This window comes from Nicotiana tabacum, chromosome 23 (assembly GCF_000715075.1).
Source record: "Nicotiana tabacum cultivar K326 chromosome 23, ASM71507v2, whole genome shotgun sequence".
In the NCBI taxonomy this organism is placed as follows: domain Eukaryota; kingdom Viridiplantae; phylum Streptophyta; class Magnoliopsida; order Solanales; family Solanaceae; genus Nicotiana; species Nicotiana tabacum.
This window is the reverse complement of record NC_134102.1, coordinates 22,353,716-22,379,332: the sequence shown is the minus strand read 5'-3', so window position 1 is coordinate 22,379,332 and position 25,617 is coordinate 22,353,716. Positions and strand designations below refer to the sequence as shown.

The 25,617-nt window shown below is 33.2% G+C and overlaps 2 protein-coding genes and 1 non-coding gene across 3 annotated transcripts; 1 reads left to right on the top strand and 2 right to left on the bottom strand.

The window, feature by feature from the left end:
* Nucleotides 1-11,619: 11,619 nt before the first annotated feature.
* Nucleotides 11,620-13,060, bottom strand: LOC107814415 (F-box protein At1g61340-like). Its single transcript, XM_016639829.2, has 3 exons — nt 12,629-13,060; nt 12,128-12,202; nt 11,620-12,029 (listed from the first exon to the last, which is right to left on the bottom strand). Exons 1-3 carry the CDS (start codon nt 12,839-12,841, stop codon nt 11,769-11,771), a joined length of 549 nt encoding a protein of 182 aa, XP_016495315.1. The 5' UTR covers nt 12,842-13,060; the 3' UTR covers nt 11,620-11,768.
* A 7,400-nt stretch (nt 13,061-20,460) lies between these two features.
* TRNAD-GUC (transfer RNA aspartic acid (anticodon GUC)) lies at nt 20,461-20,532 on the top strand. The gene has a single exon. It is a non-coding gene; the product is annotated as a tRNA-Asp (tRNA).
* A 1,626-nt stretch (nt 20,533-22,158) lies between these two features.
* On the bottom strand, nt 22,159-22,951 carry LOC142177069 (uncharacterized). The gene is made up of 3 exons (XM_075245530.1): nt 22,913-22,951; nt 22,764-22,844; nt 22,159-22,560 (listed from the first exon to the last, which is right to left on the bottom strand). The coding sequence occupies exons 1-3, from the start codon at nt 22,949-22,951 to the stop codon at nt 22,159-22,161; spliced, it is 522 nt and encodes a 173-aa protein (XP_075101631.1).
* Between the last annotated feature and the right edge of the window lie 2,666 nt (nt 22,952-25,617).

Genomic DNA, 25,617 nt, shown 5'->3' with positions numbered 1-25,617 from the left:
AAATTAAACACTCAAATCCTATAGGCAGGATTTCTACCCTTTTCATGCAAGCACTAGAATAGATCCATTTTTTTAATTTTTACTAATACCCCAATTATTATTACAGAATTATTACAGGCCCAATACTGAAGAAAATTACAAAACAACGATACAAATAACTATAATGGGCCTAGCCCAAAGTGTACCCAGCCCAGCCAGGCTTTCAGTTTTGTATCCATACAGGTTTCAACACAGCCCAGAAACCACAAGAGAACTTGGATGATACCCAACAGCCATAGTTGATCAAAAGTTTCAGAAAACAGTCATTTACACAAGCCAATTAGCTTATTCAGTGGGCATACAGAGGGACAGAATTGAGCTGTCAAGAAGAAAGTGGCCAAGTACCTTAGGCCCTAGTGTGTCAGAGTTCACAAGGGTCTCAAAGTGGACCCCGAGTAGTGCTCACACTAGGGAGGTTAATAGAGAGGTTTTAGGAGGCCTTGGCTTTTAGCCGACCAAGAATTAGAGACTCAGAACAGGGAAACAACCAATGAAAATAGTAGCAAAGTAACAAGGTTTAGAAAAGTGCATTTACATTTTTTGGAGTCAAACACTACAAAATGATCACATAATGGACATATCAACACAGAGGGTGCATAAGTTCAAGAAACTAGTTGATGCTGCAAATTGTCACATAATACATTGGGGCAGGGTATATTTGTACGAGACAAGGAGTCTTAAACTCCTGGGATTACAAAGTTAATGAGCAAAGAGACATTAGGCCAGCAAGAAAAATAGTTATCATTAAATCAACAAGTTCAAACCTAAGGATCAAGTTATGTTAAACACTATGGCTTAAACAGTACAACTTACACTAATGAGGCAAAACTAGTCTGAGAGGTTCCACTTAATTGCTAGGGGTACATAATTGAGCAGAGTGAGAACATACTTAGTGACAAACATAGTCATAGGAGCAAACTACAACTAGAGTGAAGGCTTTAACAGATTAGGGCATACTAATAACATAAATTAATCACTAAGAAATTCAGAATCAGGCAGGAAACATGATTAGGTCACACAGCCAATACAAATACTCAGATTGTCAACACATTAAGCTAAACATGCTTCAAACTGTCTAAATTGCCTAAGTTAGATACAAAGACATTTTTAGAACCAACAGTTTAGGCATGAGACAATGCTAGAGAAGTACATGCTATAGGCAGAATCATACATGAAGAGAGTCAAGGGATTATATCAAGTCATGCAATTTCAGAAAACATAGATATGCTAATTAGAACATAATGAAATAAACATTGCGAAGGTTGAGAAACTAACCAGTCATTGCTCAACAAACAAGAAAAGAACAGCAATATGACCCAGAATCCCAGATGCGTCAAGTTCCCAAGGGTTTCAAAGAACCCAGGGCAGTGCTTATACCCAAGAAAGGTCGGAAAAGTAGGAAATCCGATGGCCTTGGCTTTCAGCCGGCCAAGAGCCAAAAACAAGAGAATGAATGAACACAGAGTAAAGCCTTAATTTTTCAGTAGTGATTTTAGCGATTGAAGTCCTTTTTAGAAGGGAATTGGGAGGGGCGGTTTATATAGTAGTAAAATCGAATATCAAACAAGGGAGACATAGTGATTTAAGCAACAAATAAGGTAAATAAACATGCAAATCAGTCAAAAAATCAATTTAAGGGATCTGCAAACCCTAGTTTTTAGGGAAAGTGAAAATCAACAGAATATAAAGAAATAATCGAACTCACAATAGTATAGGACGAATATAGATAGAATAATACTCAAAATCAGGGGTTTGAACCAATTTTGATTTGATTTTGAAGAGATCTGCTTGCCATGTTTAAGCAAGCACTATAGGAGAACAGCCAATACCAAAAAGGGGTCGAATATGGCTAGAAGTGATAATCAAATCCCATATTCAGTGGGATTAGGAGAAGATTTTAAGGGCGGCGGGTTTAGGTTTCTTCAGAGAGGGAGGGGAGGTTGAGAGAATATGAGGGCGGCGGGTTATGGGATTATGAGTTAGGATTTCTGGGAGGGTAATTAAAAGGGAGAGAAATAACAAGGGCCGTTGATCTTGAGAGATCAACGGCCAGGATTAAAAAAAATAAGCGGGGCGGGTCAATTAACCGGTACCGACCGGGTTTTTGGGTTAAGGGGTTGTTGGTTTGGGCTGGGGTTATTGGGCTAGGGTATTGGGGATTTTGGGCCATTTATTTGGTCCGAAATTGTTTAGAAATTGGGGCTAGTTTTAAAATACCCAATATTTATCAAAAATTCATTTATAAATACAATTAATAAATAACAAAAAATATTATTTGTGTACTAAAATTATTGAAAATAATAACTTGGTATTATAAAAATATAAAAAATTATTTTGGCATAAATAATATAATTATACATTAATATAGGCTATTATTGTAAAAATATACAATTAGCCTAAAAATGCAAATTTATCTATAAACAAAAATGGAGTAAAATGTTATAAAACATACATGTTGATGTAAACAATGAGTTTGGATGAATTAATCATCATAAAAATAATTTTAAGGATAATTATTGGATATTTATACAATAAAATGCAGAAAGAAATTAATTCAAAGCTTTTAAAAATTATAGAAAATTATGAAAAAATGCTTGTATATGTTTATAAACTAAATGATGATGCAAATATACTATTTTTGAAACTATATATATTTTAAAAATATGAGAAACAAATTGGGTATCAACAGCCTATACTAACTCCACTATACTGATGTTGAAGTTGTCCTCACAGATAACTTGGGTGAGAAGGACCCCGCGACCCTGATGCTTCTTTATCCTGCAGTGATCGATTGTTCCGACCACGATCAGTCCTCCTGTCAATGGCGAACTTGTTCGTTGTTTGGAAACCTCTACTGCGGCCTTCAGTCCATTCGTAGGGCTAAAACCGCCCCTTTGAAGTCCGTCAATCCGCGTCATAATCATCCTTTGATTTATCTCTGTTCTTTTCTCGCCCTTTGGTCGATGATGGAAAGCCAGCCTGGTCATCTTCGATCCTTATTTTTGATTCGTACTGGTTGTGGACAACTGCCCAGGCCGTTGCTTGAAACTAGAGTAGGCTTTCCTTCAATTTTCGGGAAGCGTCTGAACTCCTCAAATTCAATCCCTTGGTGAATGCTTCAGCCGCCCATTCATCCGGGACAGCCGGGAGCAACATTCTCTCCTTCTGGAATTGGGTAACGAACTCTCGTAGAAGCTCGGACTCTCCTAGCGCAATCCTGAATATGTCGGCCTTTCGGGCATGTACTTTTCTAACCTCGGCATGAGCCTTGATAAAAGAATCCGGCAGCATTTCAAAGGAGTCTATGGAATGCTAGGGTAACAGCGAATACCGCGTCAAGGCTTCCTTCATGAGGGTTTCTCCAAATTTCTTTAGCAACACAGATTCAATTTCGTGAGGAGCTAAATCATTTCCCTTTACCGCTGTTGTCTAGCTGGTAATATGCTCCTGGGGGTCTGAAGTTCCGTCATACTTTGGCACTTCATGTATTTCGAACCGTTTCGGGATTAACTCTGGTGCCGCACTTGGCTTGTATGGTAATTGAGTATACTTTTTTGAGTCCAGACCTTTCAGCACTGGTGGCGCGCCCGGGATATGGTCCATGCAGGCGTTCACTTCCCTCATAAACCGTAAAAGTTCATTCTTGAAAGGATCATTCTCGTTGTTGAGGCCGAATTCGTTCCCCCTGCCCCATCGGAGCCAATTTCACCCCTGGGAGTGTTGTTGTCGACCCTCTGCGTTATTTGATTCGTGGGAACCCCGGGATGAATAAGATCTCGTATGTTTGCATTATTTAAAGCTCCCGACAACGCCTGCTTCAACTCTGTCATAACCTTATCCTGTCGCGTGAGGTGTCCTAGAATAATCGTTTGTTGCTCTTGCAAGACCCTTACTGCATCAACGACATGTTCCTCATCAGCATCATCGGGAGTTGTCTCCCGAACATGTCGAGGATATTGCTTGTCATGCATCGGTATAGCGCCATTTCCCTCATTATGGGTGTCACTGATTGAGTACTCGAACTAAGGTTGATCCCCTCGAATCTTGGGGTTGTGCATGTCATTAATAGTGTTATTTGCCATTTTTTATGATTTTTTCTAAGATAAAATAATCAAAACACATTAGTAAAAAAAGCAAGGATCAATTAAATTACACGGCTGTCTAGGCCCCACGGTGGGCGCCAAACTATTTACCCGTAAAATGGTACAGTTGAATTTATACGTGATTTTTAGACAAATAAATTAATTTGATCCTGAAAGAATAAAATAATCAAAAAATTATGCAATACTTAGCCTTAGGATATAGACGAAATAACAGAAGCAATAGTTCCGGGAGCAGGGTTTTCGGGCACAACAACAACAAAATTAAAGAGTAAGAAGATAAGATTGTATTTAGCTTTGTATCGAATATAGCGTAAGTTTGCCAGAAAATCTGTATCCCTTACAATGACAACTGAGCTCACTATTTATATCTATGAAGGAGGTCCTAGGATCGTTCCCTTCTTTACTATCAATTATGAGGGACATTGATGAAGGTGTAATGGTAAACATAAATGCCAAATTCCCTGTAATGGGTAATTGCTCTTAATGCCATGAAATATTCTCTATTAAATGCTACCGGACGAAGAGCATTTATTACATCTTTATGAGCGTTATTCTTTCCGGTGACAAACGAAACAGTTGCATTCGGTCTTTGGCAATCCCCCATCTTGGGTTCCAAGTGTCCCTTTTTTGGACGGCCACATGTCATAGCATATTTTACCCTATACACCAATGGCACTCTTCTCTAGTTGTGATGTCAATTTTTTTTTCTCATCTGATAACATATCAGTCTTTATGAATTGCCATTCTCACTAGCTTGTGCCCCATTTATGACATTAAAATGAGTAGAAAGTCACAAAGACTTTTATCTCAATAGAAGAGTAGAAAATTCAAAGATTTTAATCTCTAAAAACTTAAGCAGAAATTATAAGGATTTAGTCTAACACAAACATAATATAAGAGGGACAAAGAAATAAAAGTAAGTTCCTTAATGTTGTTATCTTTTTATATTCAAAAAATAAATTTTGCAACCTATAAACAAATTAGAACCAGAAATGTAGAAGAGACAGAAATAAATGAGAGTCCACTGAATTCATGGTGTGTCCTTAAGGAACTTAATTCTCTTTTAGTACCCGAGATTTATAATTATTTTCTCTCACAATATAACGGATTAACCCTACTGGTGTAGTAGTACTTCAAGCACCAATGTTCAGTGAACTCAATAAGGCAACAACAAACTACACTTACTTATTGTTTGTCAAAAATAATGCAAGAAGAGAACTCAGAAATTTCGCAAGGAAAATCTGAGAGAATGGCCAGGTACTAATAGCCAATAGGTTGAGTTAAAACCGAAGAGTTGTAACTCTTCATTTGAGGCTGCAACACAAAAGTGGTTGAATGACTATTTGCGCAAAATCACCATGTTCGAATTTTAACGAAAAAATCAGAACAGGGAAAAATTAAATTACTGTTACAAACGATCAAAAAACGTTAATAAAATATATATATATATATATATATATATATATATATATATATATATATATATATATATATATATATATATATATATATATATTAATGAATCTATTAGTACAAAAAAAATTAACCAATCAAATGCAAAGTCGAGCGACGACACGATGCTCGCCTTCTTCTAAACTCTTTAAGAGCTAGAAGAAGTGCAATTGTATATAAATCCCTCAAATTACTTTTTCTCCTCCAATATGGGATAATGTTTCTTTGTAAATGGAAAATTTTAAAATTTGGAAAAAGGGACAAAAATATCCCTATTGTTTTCTCATTGATTAACAAATACCCTCCATCCATCTATCCATCCAAAAAAATACACGGCGTTAATTCTATTAATAAAATTGCTCTCACGCCTAATGATAGAATCTTGTGCTTTCAATTTAATGACATGACGATTTTTTACTGGGCCACATGACAAGCTCAGGCTGAAACAAAAAATGAATCTTATTTCGACCCACTTACATAGTCCAACCCTAAGTTTTCTTATCGGAATTTTTACCTTCCTATACACTATTTAAAACCTTATTATCCTCCCTACCAAAGTTTTAATTTAATTATATGGTCATATACAGTTTACTAATTATATACAAATAAGTTTTAAATGGGTATCCCTTTATATTAGGAATTGAATAAGGAATATCAGTTATTTCCTTATCCCTTTATACTTGCCCTCTCTCTCTCTCTCTCTCTCTCTCTCTCTCTCTCTCTCTCTCTCTCTCTCTCTCTTCATCTCTCTACTCTCATTCTCTATTTTTTTTTCCCAATTTTTCTTCATTTGATGTTCTCTGTTTTTTTTATGCTTTCTTGTTGTATAGAGTTTTAATGAAATTCATCAATGGATTTCAATCATTTTAACTTAGCAATTTTCTTTCATGTTGAACCATTGGTGTTCAAATTGAAATTGTCAATCAATAAATTTTGAAGGTGTTTGACTCTCCACCATTGACAGCTATTAAAAAGCTTTGAAGCTTTGAAATCGAATTTAGATTTTCAAAAACCATTATTTGTTTGGATTTGGTGTTATTGGAAACAATTAGGAATATTGTTTAGAGTTTATTTCTCAATTTTGAGGGTGTTTTGGTGAAGATTCAACTTGATTTTGGCTGAAGTTCATATTGAAACTAGAAGAAGAAGAAGATATGACATACAATATACTTACGAAATTGTAATAAAGTTGTATTATAATTGTATGTAAATTGTATTCTGTTGTAGTTATATATATTTTTTTATTTGAATATTGTATGAAAGTTAAAAAATAGTTGTATAATATATGAATCATTGTATAAAATTTGTATTTAAGTTATCAATACTATCTTCTTACATAAAGTTGTTGATATGTATCAAAATTGTATTAAAAAAATAAGTTTTGATTGGAATTTTAGAGAGGAAGAAGCACACACCACATACAAAATATATACAAATCAGATACAAAATATATACAAAAGACATATTGTATAAAATTTGTATAAAAATTGTATTTAAGTTGTACAATATTGTAGTTGTATTTAACTGGGTAAAAATAATGTCTGAAAGTTGCAGATAAGTTGTAAATAAATTGTATAATATATACTAATTAGTTGTATGAAATTTATTTTTACTATGTATGTTGTTGTAGATATTCAAATTTACATTAAATTTGTACGGAATTTATTTTTAATTTGTATGTTAATGTACTATATATTGTTCTTTTCTCAGTTGATTTTATTTTCTTTGAAGTCCGAGTAGATACTACATTTTGTTCAGCTGCAACATTCGATGTAGGTTTTTCGTCTGCTTTTGGAGACATTACCTCCGAAAATTTCAACAATTACAAGTGACTCAGCATTGGGTTTGCCATTGTGCAACAACACTGGGATTTTCTTATGAACAGGGTTTGATTGAAGAAGCAGAGGGCTCTTGTTCTGTAAATCTTCTTTTATCAACTCATATTCAAACCCCTTAATCTTCAGAGCCCATTCAATTCTGCAACTAAAAGGGCTCCCACTATGTCCAAGCAACTTCACTCCTGACATTCTCTTACAATTTCTAACTCTCACAACTCTTATTATGTTAAAAGATTTTTTTATGGTGGTATGAATTGATCTTGGTGTTCTTTTATAGCTTGAAAAATAATAATGAAATTTCTTAGGCACCAATCAAAGTTATTTCTTGTTTGACACCTGAAGCTTAACTAATATAATGTTTGCATTTGCAGTGACGACTTAATTCGAAGTCGTGGAAGTTTCTATTTATTAAATATTGCTGGCTATTTTTGAAAATTTCTAGACACACGACTTGTTTATTGATTTTTTTGAAACAATTATCAAACAGAAATTCCTAAATATAAGTTCGATCGGGAGAGAAGAGAGGAGAGAAAAAAGGAAAAGGATATAACTAAATCCCTTGATTGAATGCACTAATAATGGATTGAGAGTCTTTTAAGGTGGAATGCATATAATTTGTAAGTAATTCTTGTTTAGGGCGGATAATATACAAAATTAGAATAATTTTGATAAATAAATTTCAAATATTGTATATGAACGAAAAAATCTCTTTCTTACCGGAATCATAAAATTACATTAATCCATCCGATAAAATCCCTTTTTTTAACCATTTCTCATATGTCTTCTCTCTGTAACTGTATGTCCCCGGAATACATATTGAAAAATGTTCAATGAAGTCGAGCAAAATATGGGAAGTAGGAAGTTCCCGAAAAGAAAAAACTAGTTGTTCTTGTTTATAATAAAAAAATCTAGATAACATTTGAGGTTATCTAGATAACAATCATTACAAATAAAAATTAACGGTGTTTAACATTTCTTAGTAAATGTATATTTTACGTATAGTAAATAAATAGTAAATAGATAAATAGTAAGTAAATTTTATGTATATTTATTATTTATTATCTAGATAAATCTGTCATCTTTCTTTCTTTCGATAAACAAGAAAATAAATGAAACATATATTTTGTCAGATCTTATATTTTTGTTAAAAATTAAAATGTGTTTAGTGTTATGACTAAAAGTGCACCACTTTGTTAAAGTAAATGGACTATTTGTGCTCCATGTAGAAGAATATGTATGACTTTGAGTCTAAAACCAAAGATAATGTATGTTTTGGGGTTTTTTTCAGTGTTATGACTAAAAGTGCACCACTTTGTTAAAGTAAATTGACTATTACTGCTCCATGTGAAAGAATATGTATGACTTTGAGTCTAAAACCAAAGATAATGTATAGTTTTGGGCAAGAATATGTATGACTTTGAGTCTAAAAGTAAAGATAATGTATGGTTTTGAACTATCAAATTAATCGTAGATATCTCAAAGAAGGAAAGAAACCTTTTGTATTACAACAGTGAAAGAAAAAAATAAAAAATCGAACTGAACCAAATAAGGAACACACCTATGATAACAGGCAATCATGGTAAAAAAGAGGTTAAACCTAGGGCCGGATTAGATAAGTGGGTCAAAATAAGACTATTTTTTTGTTTCGTAGCCCAATAAAAATGTGCTTTTTTAGACGAATAGATGGACGGAAGGTATTTGTAGACTATTTAGCAAACCATAAGAGTAGTTTAATTCATTTTCTCTCCATTTCCCCGTCACACCATTTAAGCCAAAAATCCAACAGAAGGCAGAGTAGGGTTGTAGTGTGTGATTGTGTAGTTATGGTTCTTCAAATATTTGTCACGGTGGTGAGTACGGGTGGCAAACGGGCAGGGCAGGGCGGGGCGGATATGGACGGATTGAAAACATGTAATGTAAAAACCGATAAATTATCTGACCCGACCCATATTTAATATGGATAAAAAATAGATTAGCTGGTGGATAATATGAATATCCATATTATCCATTTTGAGAAAATTTCTAGTCTCCCAAACTTGAGGAACCCCCAATTTGAGGCTTTACAAATGTAAATGTTAAACTCATTAGTTATCCATTTTCTAAGTGGATAATATAGTGTTTCACCATATTTGACCCGTTTTTAAAAAACTCATTATCCAACCCATTTTGTAATGGATAATAACCATTTTGTCACCATTAGAGATGAGTAGGGCATGAAATAGTGATGTAGCAGAAGTGGAGCGTAAACGAGTGATTCAGCTAGTGGCGGTGAAGAATCAATAGATAAATGGGCGGTTGATGGTGGCTGTTCCACGGATGAAGGTGCTGTAGCGAGTTGGTTAAGTTTAACAGAAGATTTTACTTTTACTGTTAGTTTTAGGTTATAGGACCAAAACATTACACTTTTTATATAGATTAAGGATCTTTCAGTTAGGTATATTACTATATTAGGGACCAAATGGATTCAAAGGCCATACATTAGGGACCATTTTGATCATTTTCCAAGCAGATATATTTCATATGTTAGGTTTTTTGTTTCCAAATTATGTCAACCATGCGTGGGTTCATAATTTTGCAGTATCCTTAGATTAAGAAGAGTGCCTTACAACTTACATGCTGCCTGAGCAGAGCTTGCACTTGCACTTTTTTGTTTGATAATAATGGTGTCCGGCCATTTTGTATACACATCGACTAATTTTATTAGGTATTTGTTATCTCCCACCAGCACAGATACCGTATAACTCTGTCAATCAAGGCTTGGACATAAATAAATCACTTAGTATTTTTTTGCTTCCGTTATAATTTGAATCCGAAACCTCATGGTTCTCAACCCATTTTATTGATCACCAGGTCACATCCTTATTCCTAAGTGTGAGCTTGCACTTGCACTCGCACTCTTGTATTTAAACAAAGGCTCATATTATAAATGTATGTTTAAGAATTTCAGGGAATAAAGGCAAAGTGTTTGGTGGAAGTTTCAGCAGCAAATAACACTGGATATTTTAAATTCTTGATTAAGAAAGAGAATATAGATACAAGAGTGGCAAACATCAATGCATAGGCCAATAAGCAACCTTCTGAGCAATTGACCACATATACAAAGCCTTTTTATTCCCAAAACACTAAGTTTACTACATTTATGTGTTCATATATCATAAATTAGTGAATTATTGGCACAAATCCATGGTTAAGAGACGGGCAAATGCGAAAGCACTCACTCTCATCTAGAGCGTAATTTGTTTGATAATTCTCTTCTCAAATAAAGGTATTGTTTGTTGGTTTGGAAATTAAAGAAGAAATTAAAAGGAGCACAACACATGCATTTTTGCAGACACGTGATTAAGCAGGACACAATACAGAACCAAAACATGAGATTGACAGGCATATTGTTTTCACAGAAAACACTCTTGTTATTTCGATAATTAAATCTCACATAGGTTTGAAGTGAAGAAAAGTCAAGATAGAGGGGGAGAGGGGAAGCATGTCAAACAGCCTACGAAAATTTATCAGAAAACCTGGGGACAACAGGTCTGTTGACCATATTTATAGTAATTCCGCGAACATGTCAATTCGTAATACTTCGAACAGGAACAAACCCAGTCAAATCCGACACGTGGGGTCAGAGGAGCATAATGTGTACGCAGACCTTACCCCTACTTTATAAAGAAAGAGAGGTTGTTTCAGATAGATCCTCAGCTCAAGAACAATGAAAAGGACACAATAAACAAATAACAACAACAACAACAACAAGGTAATAAGACAACGAAAATTTAACAGTGTCTGGAACAATTATATATCTTCAGTGTTACTAGACAGTCATATAACTTACTAGACAGGCAAGTTGAAATTCAAGTAAGAAAATTTACTGTACAAGAAAAGAACATGAAATCTGGGACATAGCCAAATTTGCAAACAAGTCAGAGTTGAAGTGGAATTACATATTTATTCCCTTAAATTAACAAATTGTACAACGAAAGACCAGACTCTTATATACAACCAAAATTTCTTATGAGATCAGAAGCGCCAGCAAAGCCCTTCCAAACAGAATACCTAAATTAATCTCTCTACAAATACAAACAAGCCACCCCATCTTCAATGAAAGGGTTGAAGAACAACAATGGCTTGTAAAGATTGTTGTGACATGTACACAAGAACCTGCAATCTGATAACTATTTTCCGATGGATCCTTTCTTTTGACTATGATTTCTACAACAATGCCTTTAACTAATCTAATAAAGCATATCTTCCCATTTGTCTAAGTCTTGATATGCATGATAAGGAATAGTCGAGGTACGCACCAAATAGAATATGCACAAGTGGCACGTATAACCACAATCTACATCTCAGTATCCATTTCCATAAACAACTCTCTCCGCGGCCAATTTTCTTCACCATCTGATGTGAACAAGGAAACAGATATATCAGCCAGTTTCTTCCGGCTCAAACGAGACCTCGGAACCTTCGATTGCCTAGGAGCATTTGGCGCTTCAGATTCATATGACTCACTCCAATTCTCCATATCAGTAGTAGCATTCTTAAAACCAACAGTCTTTCTTGGTGTATTATATTCAAAATGCCATTTTTTTGCAACCACAGTCTGTTCATTCACCAAACACAAACAGCTCATCAATACTTAAAACTAATAAAACTTCTTCAATTATAATGTAATGGCAGTTGAATACAATTAATGCTTACCGCTTCTCTAATCGCCTTTGATACATGAAACAACCTCTTTAGATCATCATGATCAACTCCACACACTATCCTTATCTGCAGAATAGAGACACAAAAAACACATCTTTTTCAATAATCCAATCCAGTTGAAACTTCACAACCATAAACTTTTCACAAAACAAATGAAAAGGAAACTATTTTACACCATTATAATCTTGGTCAACCCATTTTCAACTCTGCCCATTTATCACCACCCAACCCATTTTGACCCGCATGAGATGTGGGGAATTGGATATTGACCCGTTTTGTTTCGACCCATCAAAACCCGACCCGACTGTTTCACCCAATCCCATTTTGACCCGCATGAAATATGGACAGATTAATTTCGACCCAGTTTATTTCAAACCAAACCAAACCCAACTCGCTCATTTGCCACCTACTGTAATGGACAAGTGGGAATCAATAAATTTAAATACGGTAAACAGTAAAATAAAGTAAAGTAAGTTAAATTTCTGTACTTACCAGAATATCTTGAGGCAAAACTTCAAGAGGAGACTTCACATTCACAGAACTGGAAAATGAATTCTGCCTACAGAGTTTCTTGGTTGGTGTAGTGGAAATGAAATCATCAACATCCACAATTTCAGGCAAAAAAATTCTTTTCCTCCCAAATGAAGTACTTCTCACAAGCCCTGCTAATCCAACATTATCTTCACATTTCTTCCTCATTGCCATTTTCTTCAACTTTTTCACACAAAACCCAACTCCAAGATCTGATTTTTCCACCAAAACAGATAATTAAAACCAATTGATATTATCCAAAATACAAAACCCAACTTTGAAAATGAACTAATTGAGAAGGGTCAAGTTTTGTTTTTTTATATAAAGACAGTTGTTTTCTTGAGACTTAATTTTAAACTGGAAAAGGATAAGTATCTAGAAAGGATTTTTATCTTGGCTAAGCAAAAAGATTCTTGGTTAAATATGTGAGGGGGAAAAACTAGCCGTTGGAGAAATACACGTGGCAAAATGGGACAAGGAGAAAAGGAAATAACGTGGGTGGTTCAAGTTGACGTGAGTAGATTGGTCGGTCCAAGTTGGATTGTCGGTTGGCTTTACCTAAACACGTTCTGTTCTTCGTTCTTAGACATATGTTCAATAATTTGTGCTAGATTCATTTTACACGCAGATCAGGGAAACTGGACGGCTAAGATGATGATATGTCAGTTTGGTGTAGTCATTAACGGTTAAGATCTTTTGTAAAAGATAGTCAATAATAGATCCTTCTAGGATAAGTATTCTAAAAGAGTGGGCTTTAATGGATGGGGTGACGGCTGTGAAGTTTTTCACTCGTGGGGTCTAGGAAGATGCATCATTGGTTAAATTTAATTTTAGGGTGGGGTGGTAGGGGTGAGGGGTCAAAGTAGGTCAACGCGTCTACATGATATGCTTGAATTATCATTTATTAAATGTGTCGCAAAGATCTTGTCTAGTTCAGTTTATATTTTTTTTTTTTATGATTTGCAGATTATTACACAGATAGAGATTTATCCAGTGTGTATAAAGTGCTCACCCGAATAGCAAAGATTGTGGCAGTAATTATAGCGGCTGCGAGTTTCTCCTCTTTAAAAAAAAATTAAGGTTAGTTTTCTGTTTTACTAATGGTGATATCTAATCAATTACTCTCTCCAGTCCACAATAAGTGATCATTTAACTTTTTATTTTTATTCTAAAATAAATATTCATTTACATAATCAAAAAAATAATAATTTTATTTTTTCAAAATTTGTCCTTATTTACATATTTCAATGTGTCAAGTTAACAATTAATTAAAGTTAATTTATTGAATATATCTTTTTTTTTCTCTAGGAATTCGTATTTTTTTAATGGGTATGTCAAAGGTATAATTGTCATTTATCGTGGACCGGAGGGAGTAACACATATTTTAACTATTTTTGAGATCTTAAAGAAAAATTACTTCTTCCAATATTTGCTTTCTTTTATTTATAAGCATAAATGCGGGTGAAATTTTTGCTAATGGCTAAGATGTTTAGTGGAATCCCGTGCTAATTTGCGGGGGTCCTGACAGTTTTATTAGGGATTAATTTCAGGTAATTCAACCAATCAACTCTGGGCCGAGCTTTTAATGAAAAACCAACTTTATGTAAAACAATTCAAGAATTTTACTTTCTTCATTTCTGCTTTAAAGATAATTTTAGCTTGTCTACTAAGATTTTGATAGATTGGAATAAATCATCTTTATTATTTTTGGTCTTTATTAAAATTTTAATCTTAATTTTCAAAATTGTGTTTATTTTATTGACAGTTAGGTTACATCCTTGAATTTGAGATTAGGCTTTTTATGATAATAAATGTAAAATAATATCATTACTCATAAAAAACAAAATATAACACATAAAGATCACCTAACATCTTGGCCACCAGTATTCCAGGAAGGTTACCAAGAATAAAAGGCCTCAGATAAAATAAAAGAAAAATTAGGTACAAACTTTTTAATAACGAACTCATATTTACGTGCATTTTTTGGTTCTCTCATTTCCACCTTCTTTCTAATATCTTTACTTTATCTTTGATTTTGTTTATATTTCGATGACTGACAAGTAATATACAAAATCACTCTTTTGTGTAAATCTATGTTATGATATGAAACTAGTTCATAAAATAAACGTGTACGAAAAGAACTGCAATATTTGGTTTTACCGCAGTTGTTTGTTGAATTATTTAGAAGCTCATATCCTTAATTTCTAATTAAGAAGAGATTAATTCATTTCTTCTTTATATAATTGCAATCTGATATATGGTCTTCTAAATGATCTAAAAAAACGTGTAATGTATGCAGTAGTATTATGATATATGAACATCACAATTTTAATTTCTTTCATCAAAGAGAGAAAAAAGAGGGGGGGGGGGGGGGGGAGTAAGAAGGTTCTGGAAAAACAAAAAAATAAAATAAGAGGCAAAATCTCTATGTAAAAGATATGGTCCAGAATAATATAATATAATACTAATTAAAAAGAAAGAATGTCATTAATTAAAAAAGAAAAGAAAAAAAGAAAAATTAGTGGCTACTAAAGTAAGGCTGACGTTGGAAATAAGACCTGCATACTAAAGTCACAAGTCAATTGCAGGGGTCAATGGAGTGCACTTTATGTTGTCTTTACTTTGAAAAGAGTTGCCAATTTTTTTAAAAGAGTTTTACCAAATTTTTGAAAAGAAATTTGAAAACAAGAATTTGACCAACACCAAAAAATTTCAATCTTATTTTAAAACAAACACCAAAATTTGACATACAAACCGTTAAGGTGCATTTATTGTTCAGCTCCCCCACCCCACCCCCTCCTTTTTCCTTTTTTGTAGATTAATCGATATTCATAAAAATATTACTCCTTCTATTTCAAATTATATGATATACTTTTATTTTTATTTAAAACTTTATTCTTGAAAGGAAATTTCTATAAGCATACAAATATTATAACGCAACAAATTTTTATATGATCATAAATTTTAAAAATCATCCATTATCTTAAATTTCGTATCAATCAAACTACCTCCGTTCACTTTTACTTATTTACTTTGGACTTTTCATGCCCGTTAAGATATAATAATTATAGCATGTATTTTACCATATAACCCCTAATAATAATAGCTTTTCAAAAAGTCTTGAGAAATAATTTTGAAAACGAGCTATTAAATAAGGGTAAAACGGGAAAAAAAAAAAGATTGTCTTTCTCTTGATTTAGTATAGTAGACAAGTAAAAATAAAAAAATATTTTTAATATAATGAACAAGTAAAAGTGAACGGATGTAATAATTTTTTTTTCCCGATTGAACCAGATTATCTGATTTACTAGAAGAAATGAGTGGTTGACCATTGTGGTACGTAAATAAATTAAATATTCTATGGGGAATGAGAGATTGAGTCAAAGTAATCAACTCAAGTATTAATTGCATTTAACTACCTTCCATCCTAGTCAAAAGTAAAATGAAACGCTAACAAGTTTAATGTAATTAATGCATTTCATGATGCACGCTATCTTAAGCTACGTCCATTTATAAATAATTTATTATAAAACGAGTGAAAATTATTTACATTTCTCAAATTTACTCTAAAAATCAAACTTATCTTCCAACTTTAAACAATTGTCATTTTCATCATTTCATCCTACGCAATATCTATTTTACCCTTGGCATTTTCGACTCCCCATATATGTAATATCCTTTTTATATTATTTAGATATTTGTTAATACATGATTTTATTCATATGTTAAAAATATTATATCTTATTATATGATTTAATCTAAGTTCACTAACATTATAAATAAAACAATCATATTATGAATTTATTACAAAATATATTGCTACTTTATTATTATTATTATTATTTTAATATTATATATATTAAAATGCATATAATGTATGCCGGTGTGCGTGTGTGATTTTAAGTTCCACTACTTTTACAATTCTCTATGTGTATATAAATTTTTGAGTTTTGATTGTTATTACTAGATTTTTTTCTAAATTATAATTAAAGTTCATGTAAGTGTAAATAAATAATTTTTGTAAATTTATTATAAAATTTACCTCTATTTTTCGCCCATTAAATTCTTATTACCTACATTGTATAATTTATAAAAACTTTACTCTCTTTTATTCTCAATTTTGTAGATTGAGTTTTGATTGCTACTAATAAAATTACTGATACGAGTAAATTATTTATTGTAATTTTTATTTTTCTCATTTATTTCACTATTGAACATCATTAACTTATATGCTTGACTACTACTTATTTTTAATTTGTTTATAGGTAAGTCGATAACATGAATTAAAATATAAAAATATCATTAAATTAAAGAATAAAAATAAGAGATAAAAATTGTAGAGGGTTAAATAAGCATTTTGAGAAATCACCTTTCATAGGAGAAGCAGAATGATAATTGTAAGTTGAAGGATGAGTTTAATTTTTAAAGCAAAATTGGAGGATGTAAATAATTCTTACCCTTACAAAAAATGGTCAATTCATAATATATTACTAATATTAACCAAGTATTACCAATATTAGCCAATTAGCTATTTATAGCCAAAAAAGGTTAAATTTTTGCTTTCTTTTGAGTGTATATTATTAGAATAGTTTGGGTATATCTTAAGGAGCTTGAATCTCAGTTTTGGGATGATTTGGTGGAGTTTTGAGGTGGTTTGAATTGAATTTTGAAGTAGGAGATGAACATAAAAAAAATGATATCCGTATCAAATATGTATCATATTTGTATCAAATATGTATCACATTTTGTGAGATACATACGTGATATATATTTGATACATGTGCCGCAGAAGAATTTTTGAACTCGATTTTAACTATGAATTTTGATACCAAATCACCTCCAATCTTCCTCAAATTTTGTAAATTGACTCATCTATATGTTTTTAATTAATTTCAACCATATCCACTGAAAAATATCCCTTTTTGCTTAGATTTTTGGAATCTTATTGTCACGACCCAAACCAGAGAGGCTGTCGTAAGATAAGTAGAATAAAACATAAGGAAATACTCAGTATAGGGTGACCCAACTTGATATACTGACTTATACATATGACGTATTGGCCTATAAGGTCATACCAGTATCAGTATACATGACATATGTGTACAAGCCTCTAAGAGTACATAAATATCATAAAGGTCAGGACAGAGCCTCGCCATACCAAAACAATACATATTCAAATCATACTGACCAATTAGGTAACTCCAGAGCAAGTGGAATGCACAAACACCTTCTGCTGAGCTGATAGCTTACTAGGAGAATTCTCAACCTGTCTATCGGGACCTGCAGAAATGAAACACAGCGTCCCCAGGCAAAAAGGGACGTCAGTACAAATAAAGTACCGAGTATGTAAGGCATGGCAATAGTATATAAAAGACATGAAAGAAACATAGAGTAAAGAACTCAACCTGAAATTCTGAATAGCTCTGTGAATCATGAAAATTTATAATGATGCATGTGCGTATAAATGTCATACCATGCATAGGTATATGCGTTTATAACATCAACAAGCTTCTGAGGGCATCCCATCATATCATCTCGGCCACTGTGGGCAAAATCATCAACGTATACCAGCTGATCAGGTGGTGGTGCTATATAACGCCTTAACCTTTTTTCATATCCCATATACTTATAATATACGCGTATATAACATCTTCTGGTCATTGGTCAATGTACATGTATAAACGCATGAAATGCATAAGAAATACGTTAATAAGATTTCTCGAATATCATAAAATCAGTATGCCTTTCGGACAAACTTTGTCAAATACATATTTTCTGAGACCCATGAACAGAGGATATAATAATAATTCACATGAGGAATCAAGAGTATAGACATCCTAAGTATTTCTATGAATAGAGTCATTTATGAAAGTTGTGTATTTGCTCGTTTCGTTTGTATCGTACGGATAATTTCAAAAGGAAATGAGGGATAGCCTTAACATACCTTAACTCTGTTGAATCCTTAATACCTTCAAAAAAATTATTCAAACAACTCACTTCAATCTACCACATCATAAGGAGATTCAAAATCAGTGCTGAGTAAAGGTTAAGTCCACAACTTAAACTAGTAGTGCGTTTACATAAATTTGGACAGCATCTCCCCTGTAACTAGGCCCTCCTCCAATACCATATACCAACAACAACAAGAACACAATAATAACAACATGTGAGCATAATTTTTCAACCTTATCTCCATCATAACATACCACAAAACAGTCCATACATCCTAATCACTTCATACATAAAACGACAACCAAAGTAGTGTCAAACAACTTAAAATAAGATAACGATGAACGACCAGCCCACCATTCCGTCATTATGTGGTGTTTCTCCACACCATTTATCCTCCAAAACTCCATTAAACAGTAGAAAAATATACAGCCCAAAGGCAACACGAAACAGCCCACAAAATAATCCATTACAAGTCAAATAGCTCGAACTCACGGCTTTCGATCACCGTCCCGTGAGTTATAACTATTAGGAAATAAATTTATCAACCTTCCTTGATATTTAAACACTTAAATACAGAAAGTACACATTTTCTTAACTATGAAGTACCTTCCAAAACTCAAACCACAAAGAAAAAGAGAGGCGATATAGCGATACTTACATCGTAGGGATCGTTTTAATGTTATCGCTTCTTGATTCAGTGCCCGGGATGATAATATTGTCTAAAGCTCTTATAGAGAGCTTAAGAGTAAGGTTAGGGGTGTTATTTGGGCGAGCTCTCTAGAAAATTGGAGAAAAAGACGAGATGGAATGCAAATATCCCAATTATTTTAAAAGTCATAAAGGTGATACTTGGCACCTTTTGATTGGCCCTTCCTCCAACGCTTATAACTTTTTATCCGGGTGTCGTATGAATGAACGATTAAGTGCTTTGGAAACTACATTCCAAGACCTTCAATTTTATGTATAATATGTCAAAAAAAGACCTCATATAGCACACAAAATATATTTCTCAAAAAGCTCTGTTACATGGCAAATCCTTAGTCGGTGTTTCCGCAACTTTAATCCGATTTTTCTCAAACTTCATATTTTCTATCCAAACATCATATATAGTCATATCATGACTTTAAAATTATTTAAATCATGATTAACATGTCTCATATTCATTACGTCACCTTGGGACGCACAGGGTGTAACACTTATATATATTTGTATTTTATTACCTTATTTGCTACCTCATCCATGATATTTCCTTTTCGTCTTACATCTAATATTGCTAATCAATGCCTAAAAATACGGAAGGAGATCTTTGCGTATGATTCTTGGATAGAAAGAACCTTATTTATTTGAGTTTTTATTTTTTATACGAGCTTGGTTAGTTTGGGTAAGTATATAATTAATGATTAGAGGTCGGTAAATTGGGACTTATTTGAGACATTTCTGTAAGATTTCCATCTTGTAAAAGCAGTAAGCTTAACTCAGATAAGCGAACAAATTTTAAGGCCCCATAGTATTAAACAACAGCCACGAAGTTAGTACTCTTTTTAACAAATTATCCTACTGCTTACTATTAGTTTTACCCCTTTTATTTAAGCACATAAATATTAATTTATAAAATTATATTTGACACTTAAAAGTATTTTGAAACTCTTAATACTTATGAGCCACTTTTAATCAACTATACTAAAGTAGCTCTAAAATCTAGAAAAGAAAAATTAGCATCGAAATGAAATATAAGTGTTAATATAGTGGGATGAATACAAAGAGTTAGACAGAGCTGAATTGATTGGCAACTAATAGAGGGACCTGTTAAATAAAATTAAATATGCTACTTTACCAATAAGGTCGTTGTAGTATAGTGGTAAGTATTCCCGCCTGTCACGCGGGTGACCCGGGTTCGATCCCCGGCAACGGCGCTTTTTATTTTTTCTGTTCATTTTTTAACTTATTTTTCTTGTTTCCTTTCCTTCTTTCTGAGCCAGGGTTTATCTTCTTCATCTTTACTCCTAAATTTTCTTTCTCTTTCTCATCTAACAATTATTTTGGACCAAAAGGCAAATACTATAGTCAAGCATCTAAGAATTTTGTATAAAACTTTATAAAACCACTGTGTAGCTAATTAAATTTTCACCCCGAAATGCAAGTAATATTTCCTCAGCTATGGCTATGGAAGATGCAGAAAGAAAAAGGAAAAAAGAATCTAAAGACGGGAAGATGATGAATCACGATTCATGAATTTATAAATCAAAGAGTTGAGGATATTTAAAAATTTATTCCACACTCCGCTTATTTACTGGACTAGATAAACCCCATCTCTAATCACGGGCGGAGCTAGGGCAAAACAGGTTCATCCAAATTCCTTTCATCAGTAAATTGCACTAAATAGATATATAGAGTCAACATTTTTTTATGTATATATAATTTAGATGTTGGATCATCTTGACTTTTTCTTTCGTGTGTCCACCGGATAATTTAGTGTATAGAATTTTATCTTATACACAAAAGGTTAAGAGGGTGTTTGGCTAAGCTTATAAGCTGGTCAAACTAGCTTATAAATATTTTTCGGTTTATCTACGCATTTGGTAAAGCTAAAAGTACTTATAACCCAAGTGTTTATAAGTCAAAATAAGCCAAAAGTCATAAGTTGGTCACTCCCAGCTTATGAATTTTTAGCTTATAAGCACTTTAAGTTTGACCAAAATTTTTACTATTTTATCCTTAAAATATTCCTATTTAGAACAAAACCCCTACATCGATAATCATTGCCTCAAGTATTTTTTCAACCCAACTCAACCTAACCCCTCCCCCCGCCTCTTCAAGTCTGCAATTCTCATTGACTATTTAAGATAAGAGAATCCAGTATTCCTTTGCATATTTGTACACTACAAAATATCAACGTTTAGTGACGGCCGCATTCCGTCGCTAAATCAATGTTTTCCGTCGCTACAGTTTTTTAGCGACAGATTCAAGTTTGTCCCTAAAATGCTCGTAGCTAGGCTTATAGCGACGAAAAATACCAAACCGTCACAGAATTAGCGACGGAGCGACGACATATATATGTAGCAAAGTTTAGCGAGGAAAATAACCGTGGCTATATTGCTTGTTTCTGTCGCTATTTTGACATCTTTCGTCGCTGCAATACATAACAAAATTCGTCGTTTGTTCTTATAGCGACGAAATCGTCCGTCGCTAGACGTGTTATAGCTAATTCTACCTGCTTTTTGCAACAAAAACCTTTTGTCGCCAATTTGTCGCAAGATTAAATTTTACGCGATAATTTTAGCTACGAAAAGTATCCGTCGCTAATTTATTTTTAATATATTACTGATTTTTTAAAATTCTTTTTATTTATTATTTTAAATGTACTCTGTTCAAGCACATTACATAAAAGCTATTAAATACACTTAATAAAAAATTACTGATATTAATATAAATTAACAATATATTCAACAAGGTCCAAAATATATAGCATAATGCATATAACAGTATCGTTAAGTACAAAAAATCTACAAGGACCAATAATAAAGTCCAAACAAAGTAGGCTAACTATGCGAGGCTGGAGAGTTACGGTCATCATCAGAACCCAATGCATGAACCTCATCAATGTTAGCAGCAATATAAGATGTAGGAACTGCAGGTGCCACATCTAATGGGTGGTTGGTAAGATCAGTATTTGGCTGATACGAGGGTAAGAAAACTAATTCGCGTACCCGCTCAACGATTACAGGAACTATATGATCTGTCAGTGCAGGAATCAATCGCATCACTAACTCATCCATATTCCTTGTCGGTGTTGATTGAGCATTTGGAGGTGTTGCTGACGATGTAGCATTAGATCCAAAAGAGCCATGAAGATTTGGCTCGTAGTAGCATTTTGCTTGAGATCCAAGACCATATACTCTTCTTTTCTTTTCTCCTCCCGCGGCTTGATAATATGCTTTACACTGATCAATATCAGATTGAGTTTGTGTTTGTTGTTATAATATCTCCTGATATTTTTTCTATAGAAGAGTTAATAATTGGTGAAATAAAAAGACTAAATAATATTGAGCATTCAATTTACAAAATGAAAAAATATATGAAAGTAAAGTCAATAAAATTATTTAAAAAGTTATCTTACATGTACGATTCAGGATTTCTCAGCAACAAAAGATTTTCCATCATTACCATATGTATGGACGTGCAGATACAACTCACTTGGTGTTGGATCTCGACCCTTTTTAACAGCCTATACAAAAGTTATTCAATTAAGAAGATAGAGCAACAAAAGCAAATGCTCAAAACTGATATGCATACTGTTGAAACACCAAGAAAACCAACCCCTTTAAAACCCATAACTCATGCTAGTCTACAGAGCTAGATTCTGATTTATCAGAATCAGATTGTGACTAGTTAGAGTAGTATTCTGATTTATTAGTTCAATTCTGTAGCTAGATTCAGAAGATGAAGTAGATGTGGCTCAAGGAGAGTTCAAACTAGATTGCCTCAAGCACATTCTAGTAGAACAACATATTCAAAAAGGTAAAGATTCAAAAATAACAATACAGTATACCATCCCAGCACTTTCAGCAGTATACTGTTGAAAGAAAAAACTAGTAAGTATTACCTTTGAACCTCAATAAAGGGAACCTTAATGATCATTTCAGACAATACAAATTCAGAGAACAACATATTCAAAAAGGTAAAGATTATGTGAAGACTGAACAACATATTCACCTAGCATTGCATCCCATAGACTTATAAAAATAATAAGTTCCAATGTTGCATACTTACTATAAGGGGTAGCCTAGCACATGAAGCTTAACAAGTGTGAAACATTTGCCTGAAACTTATATATGGGCAGAAGCAGATTTCAGAATGTATAAAGAGGAAGAGTATATGATTTCCATTTAAAAAACGGTTACATAAATGTAACTCGCCGTGACTACAGTAATCCCACTTCAGAAAGTCCTATGCATCCCACTAATAATTCCATCCCAGTTTTTTTTAACAATAACAAGCACCAAACAATATACCATCCCAACACTTTTAGCAGTACAACGTCAATCTAGTACTGAAGCACAAGTCCTAAGCATCACACTAATACACTATTTGTAGTCTTTAATACCATATGTATTATCTGGTTACTCATGGCCTAAGTTGTTCTTCCAAGAAGGTGCTAAGTTACAAATAACTTAATTACTAACTCTCAAGGACATGAAGCCTAAAAGAGAATGTAAGAAGGACAATATGCAACTGGAGCACCAGTTTAAGAAAAAACCAATACAGACTACTTTCTCCAACTCCAAAGGAACTTAGGCTACCTAAATCATGAATCATTATAATCATGAATCCACGGTTTTGCAAGGAATCAAGTCACAATGCAATCATTCAACAATTTACAAAAATATCAGTTAACAAGTTCCACAACAAGAAGATCATCCCAATTCTTAATCGCCATAACCCGACAACACAAATGAAATGAAGTGTGCATTACTAACAAGAACGAATGCTAGCCACCAAGAAACTAGTACAAAATTATCAGCAAAAGTTTCCTAACGACAGATTGGTGTAGGTGAGCTTATGTCATGAATTCTCAGGTGAGCCTTCACTACTCTATCTAACTTAATTATGGCTCAGTTTCAGAAAATGTAGAATGATTACGCTTTTGTTAGATACTAATATTAAACAAGAGTTTACCATAAAAGTTTATGTAAAAGTGAAAAGGTGACAAAGTAAGAAATATAGTTTCTGCTTTTGGAAAAAAGTACAAGTGAACTAGATATATGAAAAAGAAAAAGAGAATATGGGTCAAGTAAGTAGACATGGACGGTGTAAAAAAGATCATAAGATATTATCATCCAAGAAAATAGATTAGCTTATAGCTAGGTCACCAAGAAAGGTGGCACTCTTGTAAACAGAAAGCTCAACAGCTAGCAAGAAAGAAATCAACACCTAAAATCTCTTATGGAAGGTCAGCACAAACTTCTGGGAGAATTTTCTAACTTCAATCGCATTTTTATTAAGGAAATGAGACAAAGACCAAATATTGTACACTACCAACTCTTAAAAATATTACTTTTCAAATACCAAACTGAACGAATTGCTATAAAGAAATTGATCGCATTGGCACGTCCCATGCTGAAAATTGATGTTCCAAAGTCAAAGGAGCTCAAAAGCAGTTCTCCTAGGAAAGGAGAATACATTTTGAGGAGGAAAATCTAACAATAGTTGGTCTCATATGGGCAAGACAGTCAAGTCAGAAATTTTATCCTTCTTAACTATCTCAAATTAAAAAAATGATCTTGTTTTTTACTAAGTTTGCAGTGAACTCAGGCATCCAGCACTATAGATTTGAAGAAATCATTGCTACATGGAAGACGATTGTGAGGTCCTACATCCTAGTCAGATGGCAATGTAGACCAAAGAAAGCACTAACAATCCAGAGAAGCTTGAACATTCTAGATAACAGGGTCCAAAAATTAGAGAGGAACTGTAGACCTCTAGTTCACAAATTTTGAGCTTAGAACAATCATGGAAACAATCAATTAACACTTTGGCTAGTTGACAAAATTCTACTAATTCTAACATGGTTTATTCTTGGAAATATTGAGTTATGAACTAAAAAGGCCATCAATTGGACCATTAACACTCAAGAATACACAAGGAAAAACCCATGTACTTGACGTTAGTGCACAAAATTTTTCCAGCGCAACAAATTTTTCCAGCACACAAAATTACAGGCAGACATGGCTATTTCTGCAGAATTTTAAACTCATTGAAAGCAAATAAAATTACCAACAGTTCTCTTTAATAAGAAAAATAGTATTCCGAGGGGAAAAAACAATAACAAAGAGTAGAGAAAATCTGGAATAAAGATGGAGAAACTTTAAAAAGAAAACACTAAAATAAAGCGCAAGACGGGATGAAATCAAAAAGAAGCTTACCTTATCAAGGACATACAATCCCTAAAATCAACGCACGACTTCGAATTTCAGAAATCTGCAAACACACGACTTCGA